At 44.4% G+C, this 24,289-nt stretch overlaps 1 protein-coding gene across 1 annotated transcript; it reads right to left on the minus strand.

Annotated features, from left to right (window-relative positions):
• Window positions 1-15,529: 15,529 nt before the first annotated feature.
• On the minus strand, window positions 15,530-22,989 carry RGS16 (regulator of G protein signaling 16). The gene is made up of 5 exons (XM_073356602.2): window positions 22,863-22,989; window positions 21,374-21,475; window positions 20,383-20,444; window positions 18,694-18,860; window positions 15,530-18,394 (listed from the first exon to the last, which is right to left on the minus strand). The coding sequence occupies exons 1-5, from the start codon at window positions 22,901-22,903 to the stop codon at window positions 18,194-18,196; spliced, it is 573 nt and encodes a 190-aa protein (XP_073212703.1). The 5' UTR covers window positions 22,904-22,989; the 3' UTR covers window positions 15,530-18,193.
• Between the last annotated feature and the right edge of the window lie 1,300 nt (window positions 22,990-24,289).

Raw genomic sequence — 24,289 nt, forward strand, 5'->3', positions numbered from 1 at the left:
AGTGTCTTCGGAAGGAAGTCTTCCTTATGGTCTTTTCCTTTATGACACATCATAGATCATTCTAACGAATGGATATGTTTGCAGTGTAAAACTTTCATCAGGGTTCCTAGCTGTTGGTACATGTATAGCCTATCAGTACAAGAGACAGCACCAATTGCCTACCAAAGACAAATCCATCCAAAAAACTGTGGGTGTCTTGGCAAGTGGCAAGGTCCTCTAGGAAATGCTTGCCTCTTATCCAGTGTGTGTCCTGTGTATTTTCAGAGGTGAATTTAATACAATATAGTTTTCAGATATAAGTTGTCAGCTCCCAAAGCGAGAATGCTCAGTCACTACTCTGCTCACTGACTCATGCAAAACAGACTCAGGAAAATAACCCCCAAAAAGTGTGTAATCTGTAAACACTAAGTAATTATAAACAGAAGTATTGGAGCTATTATTAAAAATGGAAAAAAATCAGAGCAGATTTTCTACCTGGTTCTGCTCCCTTTTCATACATCAGGAGCATACGTGGAGAAGAGACTGGCCACAAACCCCTCGCTGTCCTCAGTGAGCATAGAGCTGGCTACACTCCCCTTCTCACAGCCCCCAATGCAGGGGATATGGACTAAGCACAATATGCTCCAGCAACTTCCAACTGGTGTTTGGTCTCACTGAATAATGAGGTTGCCATCTGCTGGTAAGGCATCCTTTAGGAACCATTGGCAGCTCACACATTAGAGTAGCCCACAGGCTGCTCTATTTTACACCCTGGGCTCACTGGAGAATCAGGGCATCATAGCTAGCACACGGATCATCCCCTCCCTACTACATCCAGTGGGAGCTGGTCATGGCAGAGCTCTGGCGCCTTACTTTTCCATACAGTCAGGTTCTTTCTATAGTTAATCTCTACTCTTTGGTTTTTAGAAGCTGTTGAAATGTTGTCATTAAAAATGTGAACAGAGATTTGTTTTTTTCCTAGCTGTTGGTAAACCAGCATTCAGTCACTTACACATAAAGGGCCTGTGTATGCTATTAACTGTAAGGACCTGGGACTAGAACTCAGATCTTCAGAGCCTGGGGTAGCTGATAGTCCCACAGTGGCACCAGGAGGCTATGCTAAGCTCCACCCAGGGAGCACTGTGGAGAGAATGCATCACAGGATGTACCACCCACAAGACAAGGAGTGACAGAACCTGCAGCCCTCTGATTGGCCAAGTGCCCCTTCTTAACCCCAGGAATTGTTCAGGCAACCATACGGACCTTGGTCTGCTACAGTGCCAGACTTTGCCTTGTCTCCTGATCACCAGCCTTTGACTCCAGCCTGACTTCAGCCCTGATTCCTGCCACTAAATTCTAGCCCAGTGCTGCTCTGATCTCCAGTCTCTAACTCCAGCCTGACTGACCCTGACTCTTGTTTATAGGATCTGGCTTTGTGATGCCTGGGTCAGGCACTAGTGACCGACAGCAATTGAAGTACAAAGTCAAGGACAAACCAGGATTGGAACCCAGAGTCTAGCACAAGCAGGGCCTGGAACAGAGACAGACAGGCACTCTGTGTTGTTGTTCAGACAGCTCCCCTTCATGGCTTCCTGGTTTAAGTACTGGTATGGGCAAATCAGGGGGCTGTGAGGGGCTGCCACTCAGGTCTTGCTGGTAGTATGTTCTGCCAGCACCAGCCTCACAGGGTCCTCCTGTAGAAGCTTAGCCTAATCCTCCTGGAGTGATGTGGAGGTGTTAGTAGCCCAAAACCCCCATGGTGCTATGTTCCCGCCCTGCAGGACCTTAACATGATGTCATCTTTCACCATTTTTCATGTTTAGTAGAGTATTATTAATCCATGACAAAATGATGCGAAAACTATAACAGTATAATTTACATTTGATACCAGTTACCTCAAGATTAACAAAACAAGGCACTGACATGTTGATATATTAAGGCAACTGTATTAAGATAATATGTTCTGAATTTTATTTTAACCTTTAAGACAATAAAATACTCACCCAGAAGAGAGCAGGCAGAGAATTTAGTTCATAATCCAACACCACATCCCCATCACAGAAAATGTTTCTATTTACACATCAGTCACTAGTCATTTGTTAGCATACACACTTCTGTATCTTCTTCAAGTGATAGAGAAACTGTAATCCTAAGGTGTTTCTCAGGATCATATTAATTAGGGCTGTCGATTAATTGCAGTTAACTCATGTGATTAACTCAAAAAAAATTAATCGTGATTAAAAAATTAATAGCGATTAATCACAGTTTTAATCACACTGTTAAACCATAGAATACCAATTGAAATTTATTTAATATTTTGAATGTTTTTCTACATTTTCAAATATATTGATTTTAGTGACAACAGAATACAAAGTGTACAGTGCTCACTTTATTTTTATTTTTGATTACAAATATTTGCACTGTAAAAAAACAAAAGAAATAATATTTTTCAATTCACCTAATACAAGTACTGTAGTGCAATCTCTTTATCATGGAAGTTGAACTTACAAATGTAGAATTATGTACAAATAAACCTGCATTCAGAAATAAAACAATGTAAAATTTTAGAGCGTGCACATCCACACAGTCTTACTTCTTGGTGAGCCAATGGCTAAGAGAAACAAGTTTGTTTACATTTACAGGAGACAATCCTGCTCTCTTCTTATTTATAATGTCACCAGAAAGTGAGAACAGGCATTTGCATAGCACTTTTAGAGACTAACAAATTTATTAGAGCATAAGCTTTCATGGGTTACAGCCCACTTCATCGGATGCTTAGAATGGAACACACACATATATATATATATATTATATACACATACAGATAAGTGGGAAGTTACCATACAAAATGTGAGAGGCTAATTAGTTAAGATGAGCTATTATCAGCAGGAGAAAAAAACTTTTGTAGTGATAATCAAGATGGCCCATTTAGACAGTTGACAAGAAGGTGTGAGGATACTTAACTTAAGGAAATAGATTCAATATGTGTAATGACCCAGCCACTCCCAGTCTCTATTCAAACCCAAGTTAATGGTATCTAGTTTGCATATTAATTCAAGCTCAGCAGTTTCTCATTGGAGTCTGTTTCTGAAGATTTTCAGTTGCAAAATTGCCACCCTTAAATCTTTTACGGAGTGGCCAGAGAGGTTGAAGTGTTCTCCTACCAGTTTTTGAATGTTATGATTCCTGACGTCAGATTTGTGTCCATTTATTCTTTTGCATAGAGACTGTCCGGTTTGGCCAATGTGCATGGCAGAGGGGCATTGCTGGCACATGATGGCATGTATCACATTGGTAGATGTGCAGGTGAACGAGCCCCTGATGGCATGGCTAATGTGATTAGGTCCTATGATGGTGTCACTTGAATAAATATGTGGACAGAGTCGGCATCGGCCTTTGTTGCAAGGATAGGTTTCCTGGGTTAGTGTTTGTGTTGTGTGGTGTGTGGTTGCTGGTGAGTATTTGCTTCAGGTTGGGGGACTGTCTGTAAGCAAGGACTGGTCTGTCTCCCAAGATCTGTGAGAGTGAGGGATCATTTCTCAGGATAGGTTGTAAATCTTTGATGATGTGCTGGCGAGGTTTTAGTTGGGGGCTGAAGGTGACAGCTAGTGGAAAAATTGCTCACAGCATTAGGTTTTTGACATAAATTGTAAAAAGAGGCTCAAACTAAGTGATCGATAATAAGGTCAACCTAAACAGTAGGTGTAGCTAAATTTGGATTTTGGTTCCCTGCAAATTACCATAGTCTGGTTTTTTTGCCCACACAATCCCACCCACAACAAAGTACATTTTACTCACTCCCACGTTATGGCAGCAGGCTCTGCAAGACCCGTGGGATCCCATTCTCACTGCAGGGCTCTACCTTGGTCCCTATTTATCCTTCTTGATGCTGACGCTGATGATGAGGATTCTCTGTGTTAATTCCAGTACCACCTGCAGTGTACAAGGCCCTTTAGATCAGAACATGGAGAAGACATGGTCTCTGTCCAACCAAGATGTGCTTAGAGCAGAGCCACAGGGGAGAGGTACAAACGTCTTACCTCACTTCTCTGATCCCCTGATCCGTAGGAATGTGCCTGACATAAGTCAGAGCAGCCTCAGTGGTACTCTGACTCGCAGCTGCCTCCTGTAGACCGCTGCATATCACTTGGGCACAGCATTCTCCCAGCACACCGTCTATGCCAAAAGCTGTGAGCGGGGCTGGTGTACAAAGCGATATCACGAGTAAGACTAAGCTGTTGAAGTTGTGAAAGCTACAAGCCCTGCTGCCAGCTCTGACATCCTACCGCACTTCACACAGTTGCTCTCAGTCCCCCTTAGGTCCTTTCCCTTTGTATTTCCGTGAGCAAAACACAATGGGCACAACACCGTCACAAGCAGCTGCTGTCATTAGCAGCAAGGAAGCAAAACTAGTAACTCACCCCAGCACCCTTTCTCCTGAGGATGGAGGTACTTGCTGCCCAGCATCTCCTCAGCCCCGACCTGTCTCCCTGTCTGCTGTGTCCCTGCACGCTGAACCCATATGCCAAGCACTCACCTTGTTACTACATCAGAGATCTGCAATTAGCAACCAGAGTTCCAGACAAACAGCTCAGCTCAACTGGGCAAAGAAGGGGTGAGGAATAGAGGGCTGGGCATGGGAGAGAGGAAGAGAGACAGTAAGAAGTGGATAAAATGAAAGTGTAAATGAGGGGAATGAGAAACAGCATGAACAGGAATGGGTTTGGGGGAGGACCACAACTGCAGGGGGAGGTCGATGGGAGAAGGTAAATGTGAACATAAGGACTTTTCTGTGATATTTTTCCTACGACACGTAACAGATAATTCTAATGGACTATTTACATGTTTCTACACCTAGAGGCAATTTTCTTCCAGCACCAGATACACACTAAATCCAGATTTCAAGTCGTTGTGTCGGATGGTTTTGTGGGGATAGAAAGGCATGGATTTCTTCCTGAGGACAAGGAGCTGCAATGGGGCCTCTCCATACTAGTTACTGCAGCCTCAGGTCTCTAGTAGTATCTGCGACACTTTGCACCCTTTTCCCTGGCGGGGAATGGCCTGTGGATCTGCTCCTATCCCTCTGCAAGCTGGGGCTCAGGAGCTGGGCCTCATAGGTGCAAGAAGAGAGGATCAGCTGCACCAAAGGAGGGATTGTGTCATCTATAAAGATGGTGATTGCTTAAAGAAATGTATTGAAATGTAAATAGCCCCAAAAATTTATTTCCTAAAAATAGGCTTGACAATAGTCAAGTGAGGCCTAGTAAAGTAAAGTAAAACAAGTTAGGGCATAAGCCTATGTCGTGTTGTAAACATGTTTTGGTCCTAACTGGTTTTTACAAGTGTTTTAAATAAAATGTTAATGTTTTGAAAAACACTATACTGATAGTTATTAGCTTAGCATTTATGCAGATGCTAATTAAGACCATACTTAATGTTAAATAGACAATAAAAAAGTACAAAATATTTCAATATGCTAGTGGAAATATAAATATGGTATAAGGTAATGTTAATTAATTACGAGGTGTTATTATAATTAGAAAAAAAGTAGCATGCCGATTTTAGATTGGTGCACCATCCACCATCAAGGTCCTGTTAGAAAAAAAATTATTCCCATTCTCCCCCTTAGGTCATTAATCAGCCCTGCATGCATCATTTCATTTTAAAATGTAAGTATGATATGCAGTGTATACTTATATTTATTATTTTATTTTAAATTAAGTCTTTGATTTTATCTCTCATTGTGTCATTCGCAGTCCTCCACTAAATTAAATGATCTGTAGTTGCCCTGTAGGCTTGAACCATAAAAAATTCAAATTGGTTTTATTCCTTATCTTTAAAGTACTAATTGGGACAATATAAATCAAAGGTTACAACAGGGGGGTGAATTCTGAAACTTCTCCTTCCACCACCCAAGTGGAACTGCACACAATTCTGCCATGTCTGAAGCCCTTCCCTAATCTAGAGATGACATGACAGACAACCACACTAGCTCCAACATAGATTCAGCAAAGGTTTTTAAGTGAGGTGAAACCTAGGATACGCAAGACAAATCAGACTCCAGAAAGGGATATAGTAGTCTGGAAGGGTTGAGAACCACTGCTCTAGGACAATAGTCCCTGAACTGTGGGGCACGGCCCACTAGCGGGGCATGGAGGAATGTTCGGAGGGGTGCACAGTGGGGACTGGCTTAGCCCCCAGCCCAGGGATGGGAAGAGAGCACCACCCAGCCCCGCTTTGTCCCAGCTGCAGCTCCACTCTGCCCCCAGCCCAGCTCCAGCCACAGCTCTGCTCTGCCTCCAGCCCCATCTCCACTCCAACCCCTGCTCTGGCCCCACCCCAGCTCTGCCCTCATTCCCCCTCTGCCACCAGGTCAGCTCCACCTCTGGATCCAGCTCCTCCCCCATCCCCAGTTCTGCCCCCCAGCTCCACGTTCAGCCTGAACTCTTCTGCTGAGTAATATAGTAGTGCAGTAATAGAGGGGGCCTGGACAGATTCCATTACTGGTAAGTCGGGGGGGGGGGGGGTGGGCATGACAGGAAAACTTTGGATACCACTGTTCTAGAAAATATTTTCCTATTATCCTGGCGTGAATTTAATGCAGAGAGAATTATCAGAATCAAAATGGGAACATGTACAGATAGAATGCTTAGTCAGAAGTTGCATTTTCTATCTTTGCTGTTCTTTTCTCTCCCCTATTGAGTGTGTGGTTTTGTCTTCTGTGAAATGGGATTGGATTTAGGAACAATAACGATGACGATTAGGATGATGTGATGGGGTGTTCAGCCCACACTTGCCCAGAAAGATGGGGGGGGGCTAATTAACCCAACAAGCCACAGCTGAGGGGAATTAGGTAGCCAAGTAATCCTCTGGCTGAGTGAGGGAGTCCAGCTGAGGAGGAATAGCTAGGTTGGGGCTATAAAGGCTGGGAATTGGCATCAGAAGGTAGAGTAGTTTGCAGTCGCTCCCTGGGTGAAGGGAGGTGGGTTGGGACTATAGAGGGTAGACAACAGTTACTTCCTGGAAGGATGGAATTGGGAGGCTGGCAAACCCAAAGAGAGGGGAAGGTAGGAGAAGGGTCGGGGGAAAGCGGCGAAGAATAGGAATGCAGGCCTTATCTGCTGACTAGAGGGCCCCTGAACTGGAACCTGGAGTAGAGAATGGGCCTGGGTTCCCCTACCAGCCACTGGAGACATGGCACAAATGAGGGAAAGAACAATGGACTGCCAGGGATAACTTGTTCTGGAAAGATTTTGATACCCCCTAGAAGGGAGAACCACATACTGTCTCTGCTGGAAGGCGGAGTCATGTAGAGGAGGCTGCGGTTCCTGGAGTGAGATTGGTCCTAGGGTGAGAAGATGACAGGAGAACTGCTACCAGAGGAGGGCCCAATGCTTGGCCAGAGCTAATCCCTGGGGTGACCAGGAAGAAGTGCCATCTGTGGTGAGTGAACCCTGTGAAAGGAGACCACCTATGCATTCCCGGAATATTGGACATTCTAGTCCTTCCAGAAATGGTGTGGGGCTGCTCCCATCAGTGTGGCATTGCACCCACTTGTGAGACCTTGCACACACGGTGTGTGTAAAGTCATGCCGCATGGGGATGCCATTTTGCAGTGTGCGCCACCCTGCCCTTGCTGGCATGACCTCACATGCACAGTGTGTGTGAGGTCATGCTGCGGGACAGGGGCAGGGTGCATGGGGAATGGCATGCTCTTCAAAATGGCGTCCTCTGTTCGGTACTGGACAAAACCACATCTGGTTTTGTCTCAGTCCTGGATGTGGGACACACGAACCAAAAAGAGGACTGGCTGGTTCAAAACCAAACTAGTGGCCTCCCTAGCAACAACAACTCCAGCCCATCTCAACTAAGATTTTCTTTTTTGCCAAAAAAGGACAGTTATTGCCATCTTTAATACCATCGAGAGGCTGTCAAATGGGGCTGTGTGCGTCAGGTATTGCTCCAAAACTCTCTCCAGGGAAAGGGAACACGGGATATTGTGAAAATGAAAGGCCTACTTAATACTTTACAATTCAAACACTAACTGTTTTTCTTCTTTTCTATCTTTTTAATAAAAGGTTAAAGAGATATTTAATGATCTGTTTGCCATAGTACTAAGCAGGCTGAGGTCTCTGCATACTGAACTCTGTTGAAAATTATTTTATGTAGGACAATGGCTAGGTCATGTTAACACCTTTTACACTTTGGGCCCCATACTCCAACTAAATCAGGGGTTGGCAAACGTTTTGGCCCGACGGCCACATTGGGGTTGCAAAACTGTGTGGAGGGCCAGGTAGGGAAGGCTGTGCTTCCCTAAACAGCCTGGCTCCTGTCCCCTATCCATCCCCTCCCACTTCTCACCCCCTGACTGCCTCCCTGACTGCCCCCCTCAGAACCCTCGACCCATCCAACCCCCCTGCTCCTTGTCCCCTGACCACCCTCCTCTTGGGACTCCTGCTCCTGCTGGGGAAATGGGGTTGGGGTGTAGGGGCTTGCCCTGCCCTTCTCCCCTCCCAGCATTCCTGCTGGGGAGCGGGGTTGGGATAGAGGGGCTTCTCCCACTCCACAGCAGGAGCGCTGGGAGAGCAGGGCAAGTGTACCTGTCACTGCCCCATCAATCTGCTTGTACGCTGTGCCCCTTCCCCTACCCCTCATCCCGCTCCGTGTCTTTTCAGACTATAGGGCATGGACTTTGTCCTCCTATAAGTCAGTGCAGAGCCTAGCATGGTTTGGACGCTACTGGAATAGAAATAATGAAAGGCAGACATGCCTCCCAGGGCAGTAACAAGAGGGCACGGCAGGTAGGAGAGAGGGTTCCAGTTGTGTCACCGACAGGGCAGATGGAAGGAAAGAGGGGAATGGACCCTCGGAAGGGGAGTGAAAGAGAAAGAGGGACACATGCTTCACAAAGAAGATGGAGGAACAACAAGCAATGTCTCACCAAATGCTGTAAGGGAGAGTGGGCTGATGGTACCCCCTCAATCACACCAGCTGGGAGTGGCAAGCCACTTGGCTCCCCTCAAGAAAACTACAAAAAGTATGAGAAGCCAAGGTCTTTTGGGAGGAATGATTGTTTTGGAAAGCTCAAAGAGCCTGGTGGGGGTCTCTGCAGTTTTGCAAAACCTTCTGAACTTGAGGTGGTGTATCCAAACCACTCTCAGATCCTAAACTTTTGGGGATCTCCCCTCACTGATTTGATATGTGTTTTTTGCAATGTTGACTGGGGGCGGGGTTCCATGCTCTCCTGTTTTCAAGATTCCCCCCCCCCTCCCCGTCCCAGATATTTAATTGTACTCTCCAGTCAAGAAAGTTCTGAACTAGAGATGGGAGGAGGTGAATTGGCTAGCTCTGGGAAAGGGAGTGAGGAGGGGGAGGGGTGAATAGAAACAGGAATGGGTGTGACTCACAGAAGCCATCTCTCAAAGGGGACGGAGAGTGCATGGGTCAGCTCAGAAGAATATGATGTATTCAGAACTTTGAGCAAAGGGTGAATTACAGGGACTTTTTTCTGAAGGCAAAAATTACACAATGTTCTTCTCAGGTCTTAGAGAAGGTCAATATAATAATACAGTTCCCAGGACCAGTCATGCCCAATTGTGATTTTGAAAAGCACCAAGTAAAGGTTCCTATGGGAATCTCAAGCACAGAAGGCTGAGTTTTTTTCCGCTGGGTACTGATTCTGAGATTTGAGTTTGTTTCTGAGTTTTCAAAACCCAGAACCAAATCTTGTTTTCTGATTCCAAATTCACAGAGCCCTTTCCCTGGGAAACTGTCAGACTTTATTGGAACCAAACATAATCACCATGTCCAAATGAAATACTGATATAAGGGTTTTGATTACATTACTCAAGTCTTTTTAGTGTTTTCACAGCTTTAAGTCTGTAAACAAATTAAGATTGGAGTTTGCTAGCAAAGGCTGTGCCCATGATTATCACTTGCAGAGTGCCAGCATGATTTCCATGAATATACTGGTCAGCTTTTATTCCAGAGAATCTTGCTAGAACTGTGATATGAAATCAGACTGCAAACTTGATGATGTGTGTGACGTTATTGACATGAACTGTAACCGTATAGATCATTGTTGCAACCAGAGTCCTATAGTTGCACCTAATCTTGTAAAAGGGAGGTCAAGTAAGGTGTCTATGGAAAGGTTGTAATTTGCTGGTTATGTTTATGCTGTCTGTAGGGGTGTATCATTTTTGTATTTGAAGTTATGAATATTGGTTATGTACTTGTATCTCAATGTGTTTGATTCTCAGTAGCATCAGTGAAGCATTTGGTCAGCTTCTTGAGAAAGGACTATTCTTAGTAAGTTCCCAATCAAGAAACACTTAACTGACAATGGACTTTGGGAGACGCCAATCTACATCTGAGCTTTCCTGGGAACGTTCAAACTAACATGTAAATAATGTAATAACATGTAAACTGGCCACCAGGAAGTTTAGACTTGAAATTAGACGAAGGTTTCTAACCATCAGAGGAGTGAAGTTTTGGAACAGCCTTCCAAGGGGAGCAGTGGTAGCAAAAGAATCATAGAATATTTGGGTTGGAAGGGACCTCAGGAGGTCATCTAGTCCAACCCCCTGCTCAAAGCAGGACCAATCCCCAATTTTTGCCCCAGATCCCTCAATGGCCCCCTCAAGGATTGAACTCACAACCCCGGGTTTAGCAGGCCAATGCTCAAACCACTGAGCTATCCCTCCCCCCAAGACATATCTGGCTTCAAGACTAAACTTGATAAGTTTATGGAGGAGATGGTATGATGGGATAGCCTCATTCTGGCAATTAATTGATCTTTGACTATTAGCAGTATGTATGCCCAATGGCCTGTAATGGGATGTTAGATGGGGTGGGATCTGAGTTATTACAGAGAATTCTTTCCTGGGTGTCTGGCTGGTGAGTCTTGCCCACATGCTCAGGGTTTAGCTGAGGTTGGGAATTTGGGGTTGGGAAGGAATTTTCCTCTAGGGCAGATTGGCAGAGGCCCTAGGGATTTTTCGCCTTCCTCTGCAGCGTGGGGCAGGGGTCACTTGCTGGAAGATTCTCTGCCCCTTGAAGTCTTTAAACCACGATTTGAGGACTTCAATAGCTCAGACCTAGGTTAGGGCTTTGTTACAGGAGTGTGTGGGTGAGATTCTGTGGTCTGCGTTGTGCAGGAGTCAGACTAGACTATCATAATGGTCCCTTCTGACCTTAACGTCTATGATTCTATGAATGGTATCAGCCTGCAAAAAGCTGAATCATTCATGGACATGTGACTTGCCCAGGTGGCTACAAACTCCATCTTGTTGTTGTGATTTTGCACAGAAGAACAAAGGGTTTTCTGCCTACAAGAAAAGAATATAAAAGGCCCTGGAGTCCTCTCCATTTTTTCTTCAGCTGGCTCAAGAGATGGCCTCTCCACCCCCAAGAGATGCCTGAAAGAAACTGGAACGAAGGACAGTAATTACGAGGGTGTGAGTGATTGCTGGATCCAGGCCATAAACTACAACATTGGTCTGAAAAGGATTGAGCCCAGACTAGGAAGGAGTCTAGTCTGTGAAATAAGCTTATTGGGACCTCTCTGAGGGTGAGATTTACCTGTATTCAGTTTCCTACTGTATTAGGCTTAGACTTGCATGTTTTGTTTTATTTTGCTTGGTAACTTACTTTGTTCTGTCTGTTATTACTTGGAACCACTTAAATCCTACTTTTTATACTTTATACAAAATCACTTTTGCTTATTAATTAACCCAGAGTAAGTAAGTAATACTGGGATAGCAAACAGCTGTGCATATCTCTGTCTTATAGAGGGTGGACAATTTATGAGTTTACCCTGTATAAGCTTTATACAGAGTAAAACGAATTCATTTGTGGCTTAGGCGCCCAGAAAGACTGAATACTGGGTGCTGGGAAAGTCCCTGTTAACTAAGAAGCCCCTGAGCTGAGTGGATCTTAGTTTCAGTGAACTGCAGAGAGGTGCGGCCCAACCTCGCAGTCTGTGCTGAAGCTGACTGGAGCGTCTAACTCAGCAAGACAGGAGTGTAGGGGCGCCTGTTCCGGCAGGAGGGTTGTTCTCAGTGGTATCCCAGCACATCTAATGACAGTCTTGAGGGAGTGTCTGTGACCAAACCCGTCACAGTGACGTATTCGAGCAGGATCTGTGCACAGCCAATTGCTTTGAGATACTGGTGGTGGTTTTGAGTGTGGTGGCTGGAGAACAGACAAAATGGTTACTGGTTTATTTTCTGTTTGTTTATTTTGGGTGAGGGGAAATAAGCACAAGAAATCAGGAAAATGACTGTCAGTAAGGCAGCTACAAAACTAGAGCTGGCCAGACTGGAAGCAGAAGAGAAGGCAAAGGACCGTGAGTTTCAAATGAGACTCAAAGAAGCAGAGGCAACCAGGGGGGAGACTGCACAGAGAAGGGCTATGGAGGCAGAGGCAGCCAGAGAGGAAGCTGCTCACAAAAGAGCCGTGGAAGCCCAGAGGTTAGTCCAACAAGCTGCTCAAGAAGAGAGGCAGAAAGCCCTGGAACTCAGACAGCTGGAAACTGACGAAAAAAGGCAGGAGAAGGAGAGAGAGAGGCAGCTAGCGCTGGAGTTAAAAGACAGAGAAATACAGACCCAGATTGAGATCCAGAAGCATGAACTGAGTGTAATGGAGTGGAAAAGACAAAACCCTTCAGCTGCTGGCTACACTTCCCCAAAAATCCATAAATGGGAGCGGTTATGTCTGCAGTATGATGAATCCAGTGATATTGCTGAATATTTCATCACCTTTGAGAGACTGTGCACTTTCCATGCGATTCCTGAAGATCAAAAAATGACCACTTTGGTTGCAAAATTGACTGGGAAAGCTCTGGACATATTCAAGAAGATGCCTCTTGATGATGCTTCAAACTATGGTAAATTTAAGGAACTGGTTTTGAAACAGTTTCAGATTACACCTGAAACCTACAGGGTTAAATTCAGGAGTCTTGAGGAAGTTTCTGTGACCCAACCCATCACAATGCGATTTCAGCCATAGTGGACAGAGCATTGTTCACCAAGGACCAAATTACGCCCAGTCCAGTGATTTCACTGAAATTATACCAGGGATGGATTAGACCCCATATTTTAAAAAGAAAAATGGAGAGTCAAATTCACTGCCGGCATGAGTGGGCTGTAACTCCATTGACTCTATTTACCAGTAGCGAATTTGTCTCTAACTACCTAATATGTAAAAAGAGCTACCTGACAACCTTTTGTTTTTGCTTGAGTATCGCTCATATAGCATTAAATTTTGCCCTCTGTTGTACCAGTGTAAATTTGGAAGAACTCCACTGACAGTAATTGAACAGAATTTGGCCCTATATCACTCTCTTAATTTTTAGAGACTATTCTTCAGGCTCTTGAAAAGATTTCAGTTGCCTCTTAAATATTTTTTCTTCTATGGTAATTTAAATATTTTGCTCTATTTAAAGATTTTCTACAATAATTCAGTTTCAGATTAACCTTTAATGAGTATTAAGAAACAGTTACTTTTCAGTTAGGAGCTTTAATTTAAAAAGAAATCAAAGTATTTTTTTTCTCCTTTAACACTATTTTATTGAAAATCCTCTCTGACCCTTTCCTTGCTGTGTAAGCTAACAAGAGCGTTCTGGACATCTCTCAAACGTCTTTCCTCTCCTATGCAAAAATAAGCCAGTATCCAAGTACAGTGAATCTAATTTATCTGACTCATTAAGGGAAACTACATTTAATAAAAAAGGAAATAGAAAATGGGAAATCAAAAAAAAATCTATACCTCAAATGGGCACTTGGCGGTGGCAGCAGCAGAGAGTTAGAATAGGAAAGGAATGGTCATACTTCATAATGTATCGCTGAGTTGAATTTTGGATTCTGTACACTAATATTTCAAGGGTTGGGGGTTTTTTGTGGGGAGAAGTTGTGTTTTGTTTTGGTAAAAGCAATAGAAGATTTAAAGAAACAGCTGCTGGTAAAGGACATTTTTAATGAGAAGGAGCAGTCTGGTCTCGTGGTGTTAGCACAGGATTAGCAGCTGGGACTCCAGAGTTACAATTCTGTCTGACACCAACTCCCTCTGAACTTGAGGAGTTTGAGGCTCTGCCCTGCTCACTACATCCTCCGTCCCTCCATTGCTTGCTCTCCCCCACACTCCATTCATTTTCACCAGGCTGGAGATGGTCCCTTTTCGATCAGGTGTTCCAGTTGAAAACCGGACACCTGGCAAACCTAGTTTACTTATTTTCCCCTGTGTTAAATGGGAATAGTAGTACTCTTCATCAATCTCATACAGGAGTTGTGAATTGTAAATGTTTGTACAGTAACTCACTTAAAGTCATCCCGGTTAACGTTGTTCCATTGCTGATCAATTCGGTGAACATGCTCGTTTAAAGTTGCACAATGCTCCCTTATAACATTGTTTGGCAGCCGCCTGCTTTGTCCACTGCTTGCAGAAAGAGCAGCCCTTTACAGCTAGCTGGTGGGGGCTTGGAACTAGCATGGACCCGCAGCTCCCCTAAGTTCCCTGTGTGGCAGCCGCCCAGCAGGCTATCAATTGCTGGCAGTTCAGCTGTCCCTCCCTGCACTGCCATGTGCTGCTCCTGCCCTCTGCCTTGGAGCTGCTCCCGGGAGCCTCCTGCTTGCTGGGTAGGGAGGAGGAAGAGGGGGGCTAATATCAGGGTGTCCCCTCTCCTGCCACCTGCTTACCCTATCTCCATAGAGCAGGGGTGGGACACGGCAGGGCTCAGGATGGAGGGAGCTTGCAGGTAGCAGCTGCTGTCTCAACTTCCTGATCTAAAAAGGCAGTGTCCTTAGAGTGGGGTCAGCATATGTAAAGGGGCAATGCGTGTCTCTCTCTCACACACAGGGTGTGTGTCTCTGTCTGCCATGCTGTCTCCCCTCCCTCCATTCGTGCTGCCTTGTACAGTGTGAGGCTACATTAACAATGTGTTAACCCTTGAGGGCTCAGCCGAGTGCTAGTTCATCATTTAGCAGTAAGGCATTCCCTGGGAAATATCCCACCCTCTCAACAAGGCTTCACAGTCATCACTGCTGTGTACAGTATTAAATTGTTTGTTTAAAACGTATACTGTGTGTATATATATATGTATATAATATTTTCTTTTGTCTGGTGAAAAAAATTTCCCTGGAACCCAACCCCCACATTTATATTAATTCTTATGGGGAAATTGGATTCGCTTAACATTGTTTTGCTTAAAGTTGCATTTTTCAGGAACACAACTACAACATTAAGCGAGAAGTTACTGTAAAATAACTTTGAAGATGAAAATTGCTATAAGAGGGCTAAATATTATTAATGAACATGTTCTTAAGCTTAATAATTACTTTCATCATCTTTGGAACTGGTTAATTTCTCTTAAATAAGACTGCTATCTTGTAAAAAATGTTGTCCCCCTCCACCTTCCATTCCTTTAGTGTCTCTGCTTCTGGTAGTGTAATTGTTTTAAAACAACATTGTGAGTGACATGCAACCAATGTGCGCTGTTGTCCTAAACTACAGTTTATGTCCCACGATCACCAATGCAAAAAGAGTGTAATTTAAAAACAAAGACAATAAGGGAAGCTGTCGCAATATTTTTTGTTTTATTTCCTAATAATAATAAATAATGATATTGTGTTAACCATGCAATCAGAACAATGTGTATCTCAATAGCATTATGAAGCTAGTTCCAGTTGTGAAAATAAATAATAAATATTAAAGCAGCTAGAATCTCTTGAGAACCCAGCTAGAACCCATGAAGACTCAGAGGTAGAATTGGAAGGAAGAGGAGAGGAGGATGCAGAAGGGAGTCCAGCCACTAGTTCTTGAGATTCTTGAAGCCACTGGCCAGACAAATTGCAATAGGAGGACACCACTAGTGATCCAGGGCAAATTCTCTGTACTTACTCAGGCAAATGCTCATGGAAGTGACAAGGAGGTTGTTTGGGCAAAGAATGAGTGTCAACTGAGTAAGGATCTCAGGCTTTGGCCTTTGTGAATAAATTGCTGCAGGTAAGATTGCACTATGCTTCTGTCTTACCAGGAAAGTTTGCTCAAGGCAGGTTTTCAATGAGACAGTGCTGAAAACACCTGAGCCTGAGCTACACTAGTGTTTATACTGTTACTAGCACCAGTGTAGCTGCACCCTCCGTGACTGAATAATTATCTAATCTAACTAACGCATCTGTAAATACCTAATCAGGGTGGTTCTGAAAATCAAGTTTTGTGCCAAAAGTCTCAGCAAATGAAATGTGCTACAAGCCTCTCAGGAAAGCACTGGACAGCAGCTTCTGGTTAAATGTGTTCTTTCACTGTCTCAGGTTTCAGAGTGGTAGCCGTGTTACTCTGTATCAGCAGAAAGAATGAGGAGTACTTGTGGCACCTTAGAGACTAACATTTATTTGAGCATAAGTTTTCGTGGGCTAAAGCTCACTTCATCAGATGCATGCAGTGGGGGAAAAAAGCTTATGCTCAAATAAATGTGTTAGTCTCTAAAGTGCCACAAGTACTCCTCGTTCTTTCACGGTCTCAGAGCTTTACGCTCACAGAACTCTATTTTGTGTGGATCACTAAATGCAAGTAACCTGCTCAGTATTCTGCCTATTGATTTCACCAGGTAGGGGACTTAAGCCCAGATTTAAAACCAAGGGAAATCTCTGTATTTCCTTTACCACATTTCCTTCAAGGACCTATTTTCCTTTCTCTGGAGGAACATGCATGAGAAACACAAATTCCATTAACCTACTGGGGGGAGAAGGGGTCTATCTCCTAATCTATATTTTGCAGGGTTCCTTTCATGGCAGCTGAGGCAGAAGCACAGGGGAGAAGGCATGGTCTTAGCGAACTTCTTTATTTGAAGAAGGCATGTAAAAAGAGGAGCCCCTGCACAGTCAATCACAGAAGGGCACATTTTGCAGGTGAAAACACAAATGATAAAAAAAAATTGGGAGTTAGTAGCCTAAATACCTTTAAAAGTCTGGCTCTTTGGGCCTTTTTAAACACCATTCTCCAATTCCACACAGACAATAAATCTGTCAACCCTCCTCAATCTCCCCTTTCCCATGTCTTCTAAAAAAAACAATGCCAGCCCTGACCACTTAGGACTCCAGCTGTTGCCACACTTGTGCCTCATCCTTTGACTGTATTGGCGTTCTCTCTACCTACCTCTCTTGGGTTTTTATGTAGTGCCTGTCACCATGGTATCTAAGGACTGTGGTATCTACAATAAATCCAATTTCAGTTGTAAGCTCCTCAGGGCAAGGGCGTACCCAAAGTATGTACTTTGTAAAGTTCTGTGCTCATCTATGAAATTTTATCAATAACAATAATAATAAAAAGTGGGACATGCAATCCAAGATTGCACACAACAATCTACAGGACCAAAACATGAGCTCATGTAGTTTATGTGAGGGGTGGGGAAATGTCCATGCTATGCTGATGTCTTATTGGAAGGAGGTGTAAAGGATCTCCCAGAGCATGCATGGAAGAGGGCAGAATAGAACCTGAAATCTCTCTCAATCAAAACAAAGCAGATGCAGGATTCCTGTGGCTGAAAACCCAAAGTTGTGCTTGCATCTTTATGATTTGAGATGCTGGAAATTCCAGCTGGTGCAAGAACATGCAGACTAGTGTGGGTTCATCGGCCACAGCACTACAGAAACTGCAAACTTCTGAGCTCTATGTATAGTTTGTAATTTTTGTCGGTATAGAGGCAGGGTCTTGAGAGCAGACTGAGGCTTTCTCTCGTGCAGACAGACATGCATAAAGTTCAGCATCAGATGGTGGACAGTTTGGGGGGGAATTAAATCTGCCCTGTTTTCAATGGAAACTTCCACTCGATGGAGCCTCTCATCCAGCTCCCCTCTCTCTCTCTGCTTTTAGTGCAAGTCTCTTCTTGCATACTTTTCCCCTACTGCCCGTCACTGGAGTGCTTGCTTGCATGTAAGCAACTGTCCACCCATATCTCTCTCCCAACAGTTCCCATTTCACCATCTCCCATCCCCATAGTGCAGGACAGGTGCTCTTCACTACATCTCGGAGGTACATGGAAGCGTTGGAGGTCCTGGGGATCCTGATAAGGATAGAATCCCAGGACTTTAGCCAAAACCCCACTGCTCAGAGCTCTTTCCGCCTCAGTCACTGTTTCTCAGGCTCCTGCCTCTACCTTTGCTTCACTATGTGGCTCTTCCCCTCACCCCCCAGTTTCTGGCAGTACAGGTGACTTGGATCAGGTATGCAACCGCTTGCTGGTGCTATGGCTGGTGGCTTGCTCTGTTAAGTCCTGGTAGGAGGTAGATTTCAGGAACCTGGGATAGGAATCCTTCTCCATCAAAGTGCGGGTTTTTGCCTGTGCAGCATCGAAACAAGAAGAAGTGGCAGCTGTCAGGTTCTTCTGGGTTATTTGTCTGGTTTCATGGTCAATATTCACCTGTGAGGAAGGACAGGACACACAATATTCTTTTTGTGGGGGAACATTACCATATGGAAAGGGAAATGATTTCCCTCCATGAATAAAATGGGGGCATGACTGTAAATATTATTTATGGTCTTCTGGGAAATCACATGATGTGCCTTCTATAGTAAGACAGCGTTTGGTGTGTGGGAACTAATTTTCCCATGGTATGAGTGGGGGAAGCACATTACTGTCACAAAGTTATATTAAATAAGTGAAACAGTTCTCAATTCCACACCCATACCATAAAATACAAAGCTAGAAATAATTCTGACCTCTTTAGGTGCTTCATTTTGAACAAACTCCTTAAAGATCCTGTGGGCCTTGGATGACAGTTTAGTTTTTGACCGGGACTTTTTGAACTCCTCACAAGCCAACCAAAACTCTAGGTTCTCCTCACTGAACTCTGTTTTCAGGAAGGCATGGAATGTAGCCACCCCATCTGTGAAGAACAAGGAAAATTAGATTTAGGGGTGGAAGAAGGGGAAAAGGAAGGAGCTTCATACAGCTTTGGGAGATAAAGAATGCTGCCAGGTTTTAAAATACATTTTGCTTATTGAGTAATGTAGCATTATTGAAAAGTCTTTCTTTGGGAGTTAAGACCATGACATAATAAGATTCTACTTCACCCTGGACAGATTCCACTCTTCTCAGATTGTTTGTTGGCCACTGGGTTCCAATAAACCACCTTCCCACAGACAAGAATGGAATGGAGCACACCCAGTGTCTCCATCACATTCTGCATGTCTGATCTTCTGTAATGGTTCTCCAGAGTGTAATCCCTGTGGCTTTGGAACAGACAGATAGATCTACAGAGATCTATCTAGGTATATATATGCCCTCCACGAGTATCTGAACAGATCTGAGTGGTGACTCTCTCCTTCTTGGCTCTGTTGTACAAGGAACAAGTCACAAGTAGTGCAGAAGCACACATGCTTCATGTTCAAGAGAGTATGAAGTCACACCTCTGAATGTACTTGTTAACCAAGCAGGTGACAAAGTTTGGATTGTGCTCCTTGTTTCAGCCTATCAGTAGAGAAGGGCCTCTCCTCCGTGGAGTCATTTCTATCATGTCAGTAACATTTTCAGTCCACTTTAGTTTTAAGATTTGTTATTTCTAATGTCACTTATTTAATAGTCTAACTCCTGGGCACTGCGGCCATGTAGGAAGGAAATAACCCTCACCTGATTCCAAAGTGTATCCCTGAAAAGAATTATGTGTGTGTGTGTGTTTGTGTGAGAGAGAGATTTTCTTACTGGGACACTAGTGCATAGCACAGCGGATTGCAAGTACAGACAGTCTGGACGGCAGGATGGATATACTAAAACCACACCGAATCAGTACCTCTGGGCTGGGTCTCTTACTTTAGTTTTCTACCGTTCTGGAGGAAAGCTGTTGAATTCTCCCTCTCTACAAAAATTCTGAATGGTACAAGCGGTAGCATTGCCTCTCAACCCCAAAGTTGTTGAACAATATCAATTTTCACGGGTCTCTACTGAATGTGCATTGAAACTGGGATGGGTAATAACCTTAGCCTGCAGGACAATTTACAGTCCAGGTTTTGACAAAGTGATACATCCCACTGACACAACATCAACATGGTAACGTTTATGCCCCAACAACATGGCATTGCATTGTGACACAACGTCTCTGCCAGAAAGAGGACCAAGCCTGAAAAATGGCAAATGGCAATCCTACTTGGTCATGCAGCAATTCTGTTTGGTTTTTGCCCAGCTTATTCAGACAGTTATCTGCTCCACTGTCCTCTTTTCATCAAAGCAATACTCTCAGGAGGGAGAAGGAAGCAGTTCTTAAAGACTGACCTTTCTTTTATTCTAGTCTGAGAATGGGCAAACATTACCTATTATGCTGAGCTTACGCACATGGTTAGTCCTTAGTCTCCCCTCCCACTCGGTCTTGTGTACTTCCCCCTCAGGCTGTCATACAAGAGACTCATACTCACTTTTACTCTTCAGCAAGTGATCAAAGGACTTCTTCCATTCTAGTGCTTCCTCTGAGGAGTTTCTGGAGAGGAAAAGTAAAGTGAAGTATTAACCTTGTTTTATGGAAACAAACTAACAAGTATTCAATCTGGCCAAAGTCTCAGGGATAGAAAAGCTCTGTGACAGAGGCAACTGCGTTTAGGGGAAGAGGAGAGGATTGCATCACTCCATAGAAAACTAAAGTAAGAGACCCAGCAATCTCATTACCTCTGGGGTCTTCTCCTCCTTTCTTTCTCTCTTTCTTTCTCCCTCTCTTACTCTCCCAGATGACTGGCTAGATCTTAGCTCCACAGTGTAGCTATGGCCAGTTGTTTTTCCTATGTAGATATTCAAAAGAGCAAATTCCAGCTGGTACAAGCTCTGGCAAAGAGTTTGCCTTCAAATAGTGAGGGTCCTGGTTCTAAGGTTGACTACATTCCCCAGACAGAGTCCAGCAGCTGGTTGGGGGACTCCAGTAATCAGTTAAGTCCACTCTGGTGTCTAGCCTGAAGCTGGAACACCACACTGTTCCAGATGCCACGCACTAGGGCTCCTCTTGTCCAGTCTGGTTTTATGACTGGTAAAGCGGGGTAATAATCATTCCCCTCTGAAAATTTCGGGGTGGGGCTTAATGGGGGGAGAGCTGTGAGTTCTCCTGATGTATTGTGCTTTCTTCCTCATATGGAGAGGGGCACGAACATGATCCAATCCCAGTGCAGTCTTTGGGGACCAGTATAACTCTCTCATAGGGTGACCAGATGTCCTGATTTTATAGGGACAGTCCTGATTTTTGGGTCTTTTTCTTATATAGGCTCCTATTACCCCCACCCCCATCCCGATTTTTCACATTTGCTGTCCGGTCACCCTACTCATGATACAGTGCTCTACTGCTGTGTTCTCTTTCCTATGTCCACCCATGTACAGCAGCAGGGGGCCTGTGCTGAGTTGGGGGAGAAGGCAGGCTTGGCTTACCTCAGTTTGGTGCCCTGCTCAGATGTGCTGAAGCTCTCAGCCTCATGTCCCAACTCCGGTTTATGAAGCAGGATCCCTAAACGAGTCTTGAGTTGTTTGGCTCTGAGAGACAGAAGAGGAGCAGATGGGTATGGAATAGATACTAAGAGGCAAGGAATGGCCACTAGGGGGCGGAGGTGCATTCTCATCAAACTAAGGGAAGGCCTGTTGTCAGGACAGGCTTTTTACATTACATCCTTACAGAAAAATGCCACAGGATGCAATTAGCTGGCACTCTCTCTGAATCCAGCATGGATACACAGGACCAAATTAAACACGGCTAGAAGCAGGCACAGCTCCACTGACTCTAGTGAAGTTTCAGCCCCTTATTCCTCTAATTGGCTTAGCCCACTGTTATCTTTAGTATTAGTTATTGTGTTCCTATTTATGAATTAAAACCTTTCTTCTCCAATCCCACCCCTTGCCACCAGAACCCACTAGAAAACTCTCAGTAGCTCCTTGGGAGATGGTTTCTTCTATACGCTTCTCCTGTATGCACATACAGAGCATGTGTGGAGGTGTTTGCCTGGTTAGTGTATAGCATAGAGGCAGCTGCCTGCCCTGTATGGTCCTTTCGTTATCCCTCTGGCTTCCTCTTCACCCTGTCCATTGGTCAATCTCTGCTCTGATCTCCTGATCCTCTTGTCCTCAGTACTTTTCCCTTCTGCTCTGGAGTCTCAGGGAAAATAGTGAAACCGCTCTCTTCTCAACAGCAGTATTGAGACAGCTCCCCGTCCTGCTGTCTCTGCCACACTATGCAGACAGCCCCATGCCACAGTGTCTCTGCAACACGACTGAACTATCTGTGCCACCTGGTCTCTGCTGCAGTACTGGTTGCAGCTGCCTGCAGTGGCGTCTCTATGCCGCACAGAGACAGCTCCGTGCCACAGCATCTCTGTGACAGTATCAAGCCACCTCCCTGCCAGTGCATCTTTGCAACAATACAGACACAGCTACCTGCTATATCCCCTGCTCCCTAGAGTACCATCCCTAAGAAAGGGTACAGATCAAATGTTATTCATATACTGCTGCTTACACAAGTTGTCTCAGAGGACGGTTATAAAAATAATCAATTCAGTGCCAAACAGGTAGCACAAGACTCTGCATCCACATCATTGTTTATTTTAAATATGTTTGCTGCTGTCAGGGCAAAGCAGTTCTGCAGTTGAAGGGGATAGCAAGACAAACCTCAAGCATTAAAAAAATATAAAAGCAGCACTACCCCTTCATACTGCTTACCCCTACATTCCCCTCCTCCCTGGTACTATATTGCTAAACTATATTGCTTAAACCATTGTTAGCTAGGATTTAAACACAGTTTTTGTCCCAGTTTTACAAACACAGCATCATTGCCCATGCAAAAGGGGCCGTAAGGCTGGTACGGAATTTAATATTTCTGTATCGACAAGTCCTTTATTTCCCAGAGTCCCCGTATTTCAAAACCTCTTACCTTTCCAAGCAGGTGGAAAGTGCAGCTAAACCCCGGCACATGCTGAGAACTGGGCAGGCAGGAGGGTAGGTAGCTGACAACAGGTTTCGTCCTTGTCACTGGAATGGAAAGCAGCTGCAGTAGTCCTGTGCTGTAGCCTGGAAGCGGGGCCTGGGAGCTGTGCTTTATATCACATGGGAAGTGGGAGGGGTTAACCACACACAGCCCAGCCTCTAGCCAACCAAAAGCTCTGACAGTAGTAAGAAAAGATGATAATGGTTTAGGTGGGTTTCTTTTGTGTGTTAAGAGAAGGAAGTGCGGGGAGAATCAGAGCTGTCCTTGAACATCACAGTCCTAACCTGTTCCCAGATAACAGGAAAAACAGATTAATTTCCACCTATAAACTATATCTGCTATGTAAACATCAGAAGCCATTACTGCCCCTAGACTGTCTGCCATGAAATAAGGAGGATATGCTGTTACAGGTGTCTGGAGAAGGGGAAGCTTTTCTTCTTCTTAAAATAAAATAATCTGTTTAATATACAGTATATGAAAAGCAGTTATCAGCTAAGTACCACTGGCTGGAGACCACTTAGTCCTGTCTGCACTACAGATATGAGCATGTTGGGAAAACACCAGGTACAATGTGCTTGTCCTCACTGGGGTTTAAACAATGGGCCAGATTCACTGGTACATTCCGGCAATTTTGCACCATTCTGGCATAAGTAACTATAAACCCAGTTTAAATGGTTTACAATCTCCAGATCAGTGCAAAGCAGCCGGAGCATGCAGGTGAAACTGGCCTAGTGTCTGCCTTACATAGTCAATAGGGCAAAATGGTGTTTTAACCAGGCCTCCAAATCATGCTATACGTCCAATTGTGGCACAACTCAGAGACACTAGTTAAAACAGGGTTTGGCGTCACCTATATTTTGAAACCATGCAGAAGGACAACCTTAGTTATCATAACCAGATCCCCTGATGTGGTTCAATGTGTAGTGTACACTGGATCATAGTTGCAGACTCAGTTTCATTCTGCTCTGCATGTGGTGAAGGGAGAGAAGGAGAAAAGACACCACGGTAATAGGCACAATGTAAGAACCTGAATAGGAGAGAACAGAAGAACAGAGATAATAAAACAGAGGAACGAGAGAATGGAGCCCGAGATAAAGGCAGAGGAGCTGAAGAGAATGGGGCAAAGAGGTAGAGAAAGAAGGTCAATTTTCTGAATATTTATCATGGTAGGGGACTGTACTGAAGCCTGATATTGCCTCCACATTCCTACAATGTTATAACAAGCAGAACGTCACTCCCTCTAAGGCCACACCAAGGGCTCCACTGAACCAGCCAAATGCGTAATAAAACAGCTTCTGTCATATTGTGCTGCAGTGCCGGAGAGAGAAAGGGAAGCAAGAGAGACCTGCAGATAGAGATAAATGGGAAACAGG

The sequence above is a fragment of the Lepidochelys kempii genome, chromosome 8 (assembly GCF_965140285.1).
Source record: "Lepidochelys kempii isolate rLepKem1 chromosome 8, rLepKem1.hap1, whole genome shotgun sequence".
NCBI lineage: Eukaryota > Metazoa > Chordata > Testudines > Cheloniidae > Lepidochelys > Lepidochelys kempii.